This window comes from Acinonyx jubatus, chromosome C2 (assembly GCF_027475565.1).
Source record: "Acinonyx jubatus isolate Ajub_Pintada_27869175 chromosome C2, VMU_Ajub_asm_v1.0, whole genome shotgun sequence".
Taxonomy (NCBI): Eukaryota; Metazoa; Chordata; class Mammalia; order Carnivora; family Felidae; genus Acinonyx; species Acinonyx jubatus.
Genome location: NC_069384.1, coordinates 93,576,216 through 93,588,679, shown reverse-complemented (window position 1 = coordinate 93,588,679; position 12,464 = coordinate 93,576,216). Strand labels below are relative to the sequence as shown.

At 46.8% G+C, this 12,464-nt stretch overlaps 1 protein-coding gene across 8 annotated transcripts in view; it reads right to left on the bottom strand.

The window, feature by feature from the left end:
- The window catches only part of TNIK (TRAF2 and NCK interacting kinase), a 392,286-nt gene that overhangs the window by 85,292 nt on the left and 294,530 nt on the right, over positions 1 to 12,464 (bottom strand). For all 8 annotated transcript variants that reach the window (XM_053221211.1, XM_015088561.3, XM_027061444.2 and 5 more), the window contains exon 12: positions 8,807 to 9,011. In XM_053221211.1, the coding sequence (XP_053077186.1) occupies positions 8,807 to 9,011 (205 nt within the window). The remainder of the gene's footprint in view (positions 1 to 8,806; positions 9,012 to 12,464) is intronic.

The window sequence follows — 12,464 nt, the reverse complement described above, 5'->3', positions numbered from 1 at the left end:
CTGTTCAGTTATTGCAATAAAAGAACAAAAGCCCAGCTAGAAAGCATTCAGTCTTCGTGCTGATGCTAATGACATTCAGGGATAAAGGGCTGCTTTGCCTCCCAACTGAGGCCACTCGCAAGACACATTAGGATGCCTATGGTTAATGACTAAGTGAATTAAAGGCCGTTTCTCAGCAGTGCCAATGAATTAATACCCCAGGCCCTGAATGGGGGAGTTATTCTTGTTCATGGTGCTTTCTTCCGGTCGAGGGCCTGGGAGTATGGTCCGGTGGGTGGGAATGTGCACTTGTGAAAAGCCGCCCTGATTTCCCTGTCTCCCGCTTCTGTGCGCTGAGCTTGCTCGGGCCACCTTCGACTGCAAGCACCCTGAACAGATGACTCAGGGTAGCAATGGCAAGGCAGATCATGGGAAACAAAGATTTTTCCTTCCCTCTGCAACTCTCTTCTTGAACTTACTTAGGTACTTGCTCGGTGCCAGGTACTGTTCTAAGTGCTTTCTGTGTATTAACTCATTCAATCCTCAAAATTATCACTATCCCCTTTTATAAACAGATAACCTGAGGCAGAAAGAAGTCATGTCTCTTCCAAGATCACAAAGGCAGTAAGTGGTAGAGACAGATTCAAACCCAGGCAGTTGATTACAGTACCTTTGACTGCCTTGGTCCTACCTTCTCGGTGAAAGGGTTCACTCCTAAGGTACAGTGCCCTTGATGCCCAGAAGCTTACTATTGAGACACAACAAGATCTCTATCTTAGGGGTTTGTTTTAGGTACTGGTAGGACATAAAATTTGATGTAGCCATTTGGTGGCAATGATGGGATCAAAATTACACTGTTGGAAATGACAGCAAGAAATACTGATAAGAGAATATATTGAAAAGCAGAATTTCTCCAGGGGAAGGTTCCCGGAGGCTTGGCTGGTAAGAGACTTCTCTAGGTGGCAGTTCATCCTACTAAATGAGGTATATCCAGAAGGACAGAGAATAGGCTGCCTCCCTGTGCCAGCAAGGCCAGGACCGTTGGCTAAGGCATCAGCAGACAGATGTGCCAGCAAGAGACAATGAGAGCTGTGCTCTCAGGAAGGGATGGAAAAGTCCATGGGTTACAGTAAATAGAGAAGGTGCCTTAGAGAATTCATGAAGGCAGACAATGGGAAATGCTATCTATATAGAAAATCCTAACAACAATTTTGAAGTCATCCATTGCAAAATAACAATAAAACCATTGCCAATAATGTCAATCATTCTTGTGTCAGGATTGTGTCAAGCCTTCTGTACATGATTCCCTTTACTTCTCACAACAGTCCTGCAAAGTAAATAGTATATTTTTTAAGTTTATTTATTTTGAGAGAGAGAGAGAGAGAGAGAGAGAGGATTCCAAGCAGGCTCCACACTGTTGGCACAGAGCCAGATGGAAGGCTCGAAATCATGACCTGAGCGGAGATCAAGAGTCAGATCAGCTTAAGGACTAAGCTACCCAGGTGCCCTAGTAAATGGTATTTTGATTGTGTATATACAGAAGCTGAGGTTCAGAGAGGATAAGTAATTTACTCAAGGCCACATAGCTTGAATTACACCTTTATCTCTCTAGCTTCAAAGCTGGTATAGTTTGCCTCTGTACTAAGCTATCCAGTCATTTAAAAACTATTGACATTTTTTTTCTCCTAATGACATACATGAATTCCTACTAGTATAACACATACTCTTCTCAAGACATGAATAAAAGCTTACCTGTTGGTACATTTATTTTAATAAATTCAAGAGGATTTTACTACTGTACATAAAAGCATTTAAACTTTTGGAAATTACACCTCTGACTTCAGCCAAAGGCACCCACTCCAATAATAATAACTAACATTTATTGAGTGCTGCTCTAAGTGTTAGTCACATTCTAAGCCTTTCCAGGAACTAACTCATTGAATCCTCATGACAGCCCTGGAAGGTAATCCTACTATTCTTTCTGGTTTTACAAATGGGGAAACTGAGGCACAGTTAAGTTAAAAAGTTGTACTTAATAAGGAAGGTAACTGTTAGACAAAATACTGCTATCAACAGAATCTCCCCCAAGTGCTCTGTTGCCCGTGGGGATTTTCAGAGCTTTATTGTGATGTCCTGCACATACTGGCTCTTAAAGATGTGTCTAGTTCCCCCTGGCCCCTGCCCCTTTGCTTTGGTTTAAGAACATCTGGGAGAAACGACATAGGTTCCAAAGAATAACCTCACATACCAGGGGCTTCTCTGGGCTCAGGCTGCAGCCGCTGCAGCTTCTCTTGAGACTAGCCTGCTTACCCTGAAGGAAAGCAGATGATAAGGGAGAACGCGAGCAAAAGCTGAGCACAAATGGGGGCGCCTGGGTGGCTCAGTTGGTTAAGCGTCCAACTCTTGATTTCGGCTCAGGTCATGGTCTCACGGTTCCTGAGTTTGAGCCCCACATTGGACTTCACAGTGTGGAGCCTGCCTGGGATTCTCTCTCTCCCTCTCTCTCTCTTTCTGCCTCCTCCTCCTCCTTGCACTCTCTCTTTCTCTCTCTCTCTTTCTCAAAAATAAATAAATAAACATTAAAAAAAGCTGGCCACAAATGGATGAACACAAAATTGTTTACAGTTCTCTAAGCAGAAGCACGAGGTGGGGCTCATTAGCCATATTTAAACTACACTGGACAGGCCCTTCAAAAGAGAGATCTGTCCAGCTTTGGGCAGTTGACAAAGTTCTTTCGCATCTGTCTTCCTGGTTAATTCCCAACATGACTTAGGTAGGGGACAAGCTTGGCTGGGGACCTCTGTGAGAGCCCAGGAATGCGAGCCAGGGTGGGGAGACTCAAAGAGTGGTCAGGGTGTGCAGGAGGCACATGGCAGTGCTCAGACCCAAACTGATGTCTTCGCACCCCAAATTCAGATCCCACTTGCTGAGCAGATTGCTTCCCTTTCTCTCAAACAGGAAATGAATGAACTTATCTTACTCGACCTCGGGGCGGCATTCTGCACAGCAGGCCCCTTTAACTTGTTCATTGCACTCGAATACTCGATTTTCTTTGCAAAAACATCCAATTCTACGGGTGTTCCTTCTACACCTCTATCAGTCTTTGCTGGCTTCTCCTCTCTTGCTCGATGTTCTCAGAGTTCAGGCCCACACCCTCCTCTCTTCTTGATGTATACTTCCAGTACCATAAGCCGTGATGCCCCCTTTTCCCCATCCCACCCTCTCTTCTCTGGCTGCCTCCGTATAATCCAACTGCCTGCTTGGCATCACCACTGGCCACCTCACAGACATCTTCAATTCACCACATCGCAAGCTCCAGCCAGATGCTCCAGTCCACACTGGGAACCATCTATGACATCTACTCAGGCACCACATTTACATATGTATTCTGCATGTTCTACAGCCCGCATCTCTTTCCAGTGTGTCCCCTTTCCTCAATCCCCCTTCCACCGCCACTCACAGAAACACCACCCTCTCTGACCTGGACCAACTTGGCTCTCTCGTCCACTCTTGCCTCCTCCAACTACTCAACCTTGCAGCAGCCACAGTTTCCTTTTAAAAATGCCGATCTGATTGCATTCCCTTGGTTAACACATGTCAGTGGTTTCCCACTATTTTCAGGGTAAAATTTAAAAATCCTTAACTGGGCCTGGGAAGCTGTCTAGATGAGTGTGCCTTGGCCTACCTGCCTGGCATCTCTGCGTGCCCCTCCCACCCAAGTCCTTCAGCTGGAATCCCCAGCAGACCCCCCAGCCAGGCTGGGCTGCTGTCTCCACCCCACACCTCTCTGGTTGATTACTTAGCCGCCCTTGCTCTCCACCACAGCAGTCTGGCAATGATAATGAGTGGTTATTTAGGTGACTATCTGCCCCATGCCTGTTTGCCTCAGAGATCTGGTGAGCACCAGGGCAGACTGTATTCCTGGGGTCCAGCATAGCAGAGGTGTGAATTCATGAAATTTGTTGAATGATTGTCTGTCAGAATAGCAAACATGTTTTAATTCTACCATACCCAGTTGAGCCTAATGTCTTCGAAAGCCCAGCCACTGACATTAAAAAGTTAGAGGCTTATAAGGAATTCACCTGTCAAGACTGTTAGGCTCTCATTTTTTAGATCAGCGCTCCACTCTTACTGGCCAATAAGATACTAGTGGTATTTCTTAAAAAATTTTTTTTCAGGCAATAGAACCAAAGCAGTATAACATCTTTCAGCTAGGACTGGTTGTTTCTATAACTGGCTGATGTTATGATGGTCTTGAAGGGCACTAAATACGACGTAGGTGACTTGAAAGACTTAATGCAAATCTCTGAAGAATGAAACTTACCACCATTGAGCAATTTGGTGCCCGTGGGGTCAATCTGATTATTCTTCTGACTTAAAGATATTCTTCTCCAAACGAAGGCATAGAATGCTCTCAGCGAGTTGGAAAAAAATGATAAATCACTAAAACCATTCCAAAACTCTTGGGCACAGTTAAGTATCACCACAAATTTGGCCAAGGTTAGTCTGAAAAGATGACCATAGTAAGTGCTGTAGCACTTTAAGGTCATGATTCTTGGCCCCTAACTCTGTGATGGAGAATAAAACAAGAGGGATTTTCTGTAGGCCAAACGATAGAAAGAAATTTTCATTGAACTAAATAAAAATAAAGGAGGTCTTCTGTGTACTTTTCTCACTATTGATGGATTCATTCACCTTAGCTAGGTTCAATCAATTTCCTGGAAATTAGTTATACATTGGGCTTTATCACTGGTCAAAAGCTGAAAGTCTTATACCCAACCTATCGTTGGTCCAAAGTCACGTCCTTTTCATGAGGCTGATAAATGACTACATTCAGTGTACAAAGTCCTTCTAAGAATATGCAGATACTGATATAGAACCTATTCAAATCCACATGGTTACCCATAAATAGCAAAGGACACACAGGGCTTCCTTGGAAACTAAAACTCTGGTAGGAGGTGACATCTGAGATCCCCGGGGAATATAAAGGGTACAACCTACACAGTCCTGCGTCACCAGAAGGTCATCTGATGGCCCTTTATTTGAGAATCGAATTGCATTTCCAGGATGCCAACAAAAGCCCACCTGACCCACAATGAAGCTAAATCTGCAAGTCTAACTGTGTGCTTTCACTGCCTCTACATAGTCCAAGCTCCTACTCAAGGCACCAGAAACACAAGTTGTCACCACGGGCCAGGGCGGCAGACCTGGATGGGGATCCAGCAGGAGCAGGATGCAGGAGAGGAGCCCCTGGCGGCAGAGACAGTTACTACTTAGGAGTTCAGAATTTACAGCCACCTCAGTAGTTAGTATTTCTTTTTCTTTGTGTTGAGGAATAGGTGCAAGATGAAGGATCAAAAGATAAAGCTGGTGTAATCTCTTAATGCCCTGTGGTCACAAGTGTTCCTGCTTCTGAGGAGAAGCCAGGGCTCATGTGCGTTGGTGCACAAAGCAAAGTGTCCTTGGGCACACTGTTGCCTTTGGTGCAAGCGGGGACTCGGAGGGTGTGTTCTGTGGGTACATGTGCCCCACTGAGTCTGAACTCTGACCTGCCTCCAATATAGAGGCTCCAGAAAGTGCCACACAAGAAGAGACACGAGGAGGCCTTGGCCATAGCTCTGACGGGGCACACCAGAGCCAGAACCCATTTTAAAGAAGAGCACCCGCTGGCTGGGTGCAGCTTGTTTGCCTTTGCTCAAAAGTCCTTAGGTTCTCAGAGTAAAAGGCCACAGGACCATGGGCCAGAAAAATATGCCTGGCTAATCAGTGGAGAGGCAGAATGGATGCAGTGACAGCTCTTTGGCTCTGGAGTCCGATCCCCTGGGATTGAAACCTAGTTTTCCTCCCAAGCTGTGTGACTTGTAGCAAGTTATTAACCTCTCTGAAAAAAATATTTTTTAAGTTTATTTGCTTATTTTGAGAGAGACAGAGGCAGCATGAATGGGGGAGGGGGAGGGGCACAAAGAGAGAGAGAGAGAGAGAGAGAGAGAGAGAGAGAGAGAGAGAAAGAGAAACCCAAGCAGGCTCCGTGCTGTCTGCTTAGAGCCCAATGTGGGGCTCTAACTCACAGAATGTGAGATCATGGCCTGAGCTGAAATTGAGAGTCGGATGCTCAACCAACTGAACCACCCAGGTGCCCCATAACCTCTCTGAAATTCAGCTGCATTATCTTCAGACTGGGGGTTATTGTGAGGATTAAATGAGACAATTCATGTAAAGTGCAGAACAGAGTACCTGTCATATGGTAAATGCTTTGGAAAGCGTTAGAAATCGTTATTTTAGCAACTTGATGAAAAAAAACGTTTAAAGCTCAAATAAATCATATCAGGTAAGAAGGGAAGAAAATACAGATAAAAACAAAACAAAATAACACAATGCATCCTCTGAAAAGACTTTGCATTAATTGAGAATCCAGGCTCAAGGGTCAAAAGTTGTTATGTTAAAATTAAAAAAAAAAAGGAAGAAAGTGCACATAAGTGTGTGTGTATGCACAGGCACATGGGCATTCTTGAGTATTTTAAATGTTTTATGGGAGGACAGTGGAGATTTTCTAGGGTTTACATGGCGTCATTCACTTGAAATTAAGTGTAACAAGTCATTAGGCAAGGAGCCCACTAACTAAGGCATATGGTCAAGGTTTCCAGGGTGTAACGCCTCAGTGAGGTGGTGCCCTTCAGAAATGCCCTTGGAAGGAATAAACCATAAGGAAGGGAGCAGGAGAGGCGGGACGTGGGGGCAGTGCCTGACAGGGTACTGCTTAGGTGAGGGGAGAGGTTTGGCCAGAGTCTACACGAGTAAACATGGGCTCCAGCCCGCAGAGGCATTTGGTTCTCAGAACTGGCAGACTGGTGGATATGGCACAGCTCTGGATTGGGGGCCAGAATGAGAGGTCCCGACTGACCTGGCTGGGCTGAAGGTGACACCAGGTCTTAGCTGCAGGGATTTCAATTCGTGCCCAGGAGAGTAACCGGAGGGGATACAGGCACCTGCACAGCTATACTCTGCGCTTCGCTTCTGAGAGCTGCTTAATTAACACCCACACCTCCCTTTCCCCTGCCTCTGCCTGCTCCTTCCAAGGTCTCCTTTCCATGGCACCGCAGGGTCTCCGTCTACTACAGTGTCGTTTTTAGAATAGAAGGTGGTGAACTTCAAACTTCTCTTGCACGGAGCATTCTTCACACTGACAAGAAGACAGACTTATAAACTGAAATTGGAACGTGCTTCACTTGCCCACTGATGCTTGCAGAAGCCTGCAAGGTCCTATTGTGAGGGTCGCAGTTCAAGGCTTCAATGACTTATTTCGGGGCTTGTGTGGACATTGAGATCAGATCTCAATGGGTGCGAACACTGTGCACTTAGCAGCCCTGTGATATTGGGCCAATTATTTCAATCTCTTCCTGAACTTCAAATTTCCTCTTGGTTAAATGGGGATTGTATGCATTCGGCATGAGAAGCAATGGATATACGCAAAGAGATAATGATAGTAGATGAGATCCTGGATATAAGCAAATAACCTCACCCAGGAGCTGGCGCACAGAAGTCACTTTATAATTGCAACTGTTGGGTATTATTGTGGCTGGTCTGTGTATGAACATTCCAGGGATATATGAGGTTGATAGGATTTTACTGCAAACTGAAACGGAGGCCCTCACCAATTTAAACCAGGGAGGCTGGACCTGGATGTGCCAATTAAAAAGCAATCTGCTCCTGGTGCCTGCAATCCACCAGCCTCGAACGGCCGTGGCCACCTGACAGAGCAAGTGAATTGCTGTAAACCGTTAACGAGGAGCAAGACGGCATTTGGGAAAACTGTAAAATTGCTGCCCCATTATCATGCAGTCGGTCAACCTTTCATCTGCCATCAGACTTTTCCAACAGCTATGCTCTCAGTTTCCTAACTATCTAGAGGCTTTGATGTAGCCCATAAAGGAAGGAGGCTTGACAAACTTCTGTAAGACCACAAGGGTGAGAGCCTCACCCAGGACAAGGCATGCAGGAAGGTGTGGCTGCTGGTATGGTTTCCCACACAGATGACAGCAATGCCTGCTGGTGAAGGCAAGTGTGGCCAGCAAGCTGGAGGACGGGTCCTGGATACTAAAGGTGTGCAAAAGGACTTGTGAAGTGCTTTCCACAGTGTACAGAGGGGTGACAAAGGGGTATCTACAGGGGGACCCTGCGTTTCCATACCTGACATTTCACTTGCCTGCCTAGTCACTGCGGTCTACTTAACACCTATATTGTACCTCTCCATATTGACTCATTTATTCCTATATTAGTTCATTCATTCCATGAATACTCACGAGGCATCTACCATGTGCAAGGCCCTGTTCTAGGCGCTAGAGATACATGACGGAGAGATGCATCGGGGACGAAAGAGACAAAATCCCCTGTCCTCGGGAGCTCAGATTCCAGCGTAAGACGTGCAAAGGTACATAGAGAGTACGTGTGAAGGTGGTAAGAGCTATGTAAAAATAATAAAGCCGGGAAGGGCAACAGGACATGCTAGAGGGAGGGGGTGCAAATTTAAGTAAGGTGGTCAAGGAGGCTGCACTGAGGAGGTGATATCTAAGTAAGACTTGAAGAGGCTGAGGTCTTTAGCTGCTTTCCTGAAGTGACCACACCAAGGTCACTTCTCACCAAGGTCGCGCCCTGGCCCCCTGCCAGGCAAGGGAAGTCCTTGACTGGTAACAGCATTCAGGCCTCATCCTCCTTTGCAAGTTAAGGTGTGTGCTCCCAGCGGGCCATGGCCCCACACAAGGATGGGACACTCAGGAAGCGACCTGGCCAAGAGGCGTGGGCTTCCACAGTGGCCCAGGCAGGTGCTCACCTCCTCCAGCCGCCGCCGCTGCTCCTTCTGCTCCTCTATGCGCTTCTGGCGCTCGGCCAGCAGCTGCCTCTTGTGTTCCTCGTTCTCCCGCTGCTGCTGTTCCAGCTGCTGCCGCCGCAGGGCCTCCGAACGCTCCTTGTTGGCCAGCTGGAGCCTCAGGAAGTCCCGCCGCAGTGTGGACTCCCCTGGCAGGTTCAGAATGGAGCTGTGGGCAGGAGGGAGAGATCAGGATCCTGTGTGCGGCAAGGGTCATTATTACCCGGGTCCTGGGGAGGACAGCGGACAAACAACTCCCCTGTATGCGGGGAAGGGAGCAGCATGTGCCAGCGGGGGCTCTTAGACCCTCTGTTAATTACAGTACTCATCCCCAAGGCTCAGCCTCCTTTTCAGTGTGACTACTGCATACGTGTTCTGTCTCCATCCCTAGATGGAGATGTCATCACCTCTCTCCAGCACTGTCCACGCTGCTCCCTCACCCTTGTGACATGCAAAGATCTGCTTCTAAAGGTTTTAATGAGTGTGCAAGCCTTAGGCCCTGGATCGGCTGGTTTTCATGTTTAAGAAAGGCACAAAAAAATCCAGCAAATGAAATGAACAACGGGGAGCAGCAGGGAACCTATTCTACTAAGATGAGTACATCACCCCCACCCCCCCACCTCCTCTGTGACTCCCTGCACCAAACCCCAGGGGGCAAAGGACAGGCTGCTCATGTGAAGACATGATGAGCCAGGGAGGGAGAACATTTGAGTCAAGGTCAACACAGAGTAGAATAGGAACCCAAGCCTGCCAAAGTCAGAGAGTTCAGGGCTTGTCTCGCTGCACCAGGATTAAAGAGAAGTGACATGGTTTGTTCAGGAGCAGATGGTGTAGACTTCAACCCAGCTCACTGATTCCTAGATTCTGTTTAAGCACCATGGGCTTCAGTTTCCTCATCTGTAAAACGGTGGTTGTGCATCATGTGTATGTGTGTGTGGGGGTGTGTGTGCGCGCGCGCGCACGTGTAAGAAAGAAAGTAAAAAGAAAAAGAGGATAGAAAACACCATAAAGCAACTCTCCCCACAGCCCTGGTCTAGGGCTGTCCTATTCACATCTAACTGCATGTGAACAACTCAAAGTTAGACTCTTTGGTTGCACACAGCAGCCTAACAGGGAGGTGGGGAAGGCTCTTATTTGTTCATGCAAATCTTTTCATCTTTCTGGCAACTTCCACTTGCGATCAATCCATTAAATAACTATTGACCCTTTCTAGGTAGCAGGCACTGTGATAGGTTCCAGTGGATACAGCAGTTACTCAATGAATGTTCTCTCTAGTTATCTTGTTGTGGGGAAGAGAGACAGACAAATAATTAGATAAGATACAAATAACAATTTCACGTAGGAGCAGGGCTCTATATAAGACAAAAGATGTAATGGCTTAAGAGTGGCAATGGCAGGAGGATGGGGCGAGAATTAAGGGTTCTGCTCAAGACGGGGGTGATCAGGGAAGAACTTTCTGAGAAGGTGCCAGATGAGCCAACACTGAAATGATGACGGGTTGGTGCCACAAAGAGGTAGGGGAAGAACCTTTCAGGCAGAAAGAAAAGCAAATGTAGAAGCCTGTGGCGGGGACAGGTGCGGCATCTTTGAGGAACCAAACTCCATGGGACTTCCCAGAGCACAGTGAAGGAGAAAGGTGGTCCAAGAGGAGGCCAGAGAGACTGGGCAGACCCGGGAAGGCACATGGCATGGAAGCCAGCAATGGAAAGGTTATAGTCAGGGTAGTGACGTGATGGGATTTGTTGGCTGCTGAATGGACTTCTGTCTGCAGGGCGTGGGAGGTGAGGGCAAGCAGGGCCACCAGCTGGGCTGGCACTGAAGTGGCTCTGTGGGGGTGGGGCGGTGAGGATGGAGGCAGAGAAGCACTTGCTGGGAGAGCTGATGAAGCCTGTTGATGGATCTGGTGTGTGGAGTGAGCAATGCTTGCAGGTTTTGTCTGGCACCTGGACAGTGGTGGTGACGCAAACGGGAGCAGATTTGGTGGCAGTTGACGAGGGGATTATTCTGTTTTGGAGAGCGGTTAGCATGCCGCGTGACTGCCATCAATGCCAAAAAATGACATGAAAAGGCTTTGTTCATGATGTCCCACAGACGCTGCTTGGATTCTACTAACAAAACTCCTCTAAAACTTACAGCTTTTGTGTAGGACTCTAAACCAAACCCCAAGCAAGAGAGCTTATCCACACAGGCCACAAGCTCTGTGCAAAAAGGCAGGACTTGGGGAGCCCGGCCTCACCATGCACACGAGGATGCACTGGTGTTGAATCAATTGATGTTGAATCAATTAACTGATGTTGAATCAATGTCGGGCGATTTGAGCTGTAGTAGTAGCTCAGTCATAAACTTGGTGTGTGACCTGTTTGCCATCTTTGAGCTCTCACCTCATTTTTAAAATGAGATAACCACTGTCCTTTTCGAGTGTTCAGGATTTCACAAAGATTAATTACATGTGCCCATAAAACAGGACTTGGAACATAATCTTCAGTGTGATACAATGACACATTACAATTATAGAAGTGTTAAGGCATGGCTAGGTCAGCCCGCTAAGTGACTCAGTTTAGCAAGTACTAGTTAAAATGCGGCTTCTCAGTTCTCTAGAGAGTGATCAGAAGGGCTGACGTGACATCTGGGTGAGCTTTGGAAAAATAAAAAAATAGTGCACAACCTCTCTGAATGCAGGGCATTTGGTCCTTTGCCTTTGATCGTCACTACTTGACAGACATTATCTCTATGTAGCTAAACTGGGGGTGGCCCATGTAAAGTATCAGATGGAAGGAAAAACTTTCCTTCAGTTTCTGACCTTGAAAATTCCTGTAGCAGGTGAAGAGAAAAACTGGATGGCCCAGTAAGTCCCTCCTTCTTCCTGTAGTTCAGCAATAATCCAGCTTGGGAGATCTGAGTTAACTCAAAAAAAGAAGCCACTGGTTCATTCTAACAGCAGTGGCTGAGCTGGCCTCTTTCCTGGTCAGGTAGCTCCACCCCAGCAGTATGGCAATTATGCCTCCCGGATCATTGGAGTCCTCTCCTGGGATGGTTAGAGGATGGAGCCCCATATACCCCACTGAGCTTTCTTCTTTTGCATTTTCCCCGATAAATCTCACTTCCCACCACGATGGTGTGTGTGCCTGTCCCCCTCAACTCACCAAACTGCTGCCAGCTGAATTGTCTCAAGGAACAGAAATCCCAGCAATGTGAGTACACTAACCTTAATCATTCATAAACACACTGGAAGAAAGTCGGAATCAATGTCAAGTGAAATTCAAAACGCAGGGATGGTAATGATAAAAGCAGCATTGGTTCTGGGATCCAACATGTGACAATTGAGGTGGGCATGAATGTTTCTGTGTAGGGTTCCCCTCTCGAGCATGATTCGATTTCCTGGAAATTATTGCCTTTCAGATTAGACTGTGGTGAAAATACCAAGACATGTGACAAGGACAGTGGCTGCCCAAATGGGCTTCTTAAAGAAAGGTATGATGTAACGAAGTGAATAATTCAAGTCCCAAAATACCACCGAGGTCTCCTGAAAGTCGCAGTTTTAGGTACTTTGAGTCTTGTATTACCCAGATAATTGCCTCTACCCATTCTACACGTTACATACGTGAGGAAACAAGGTCTTAGA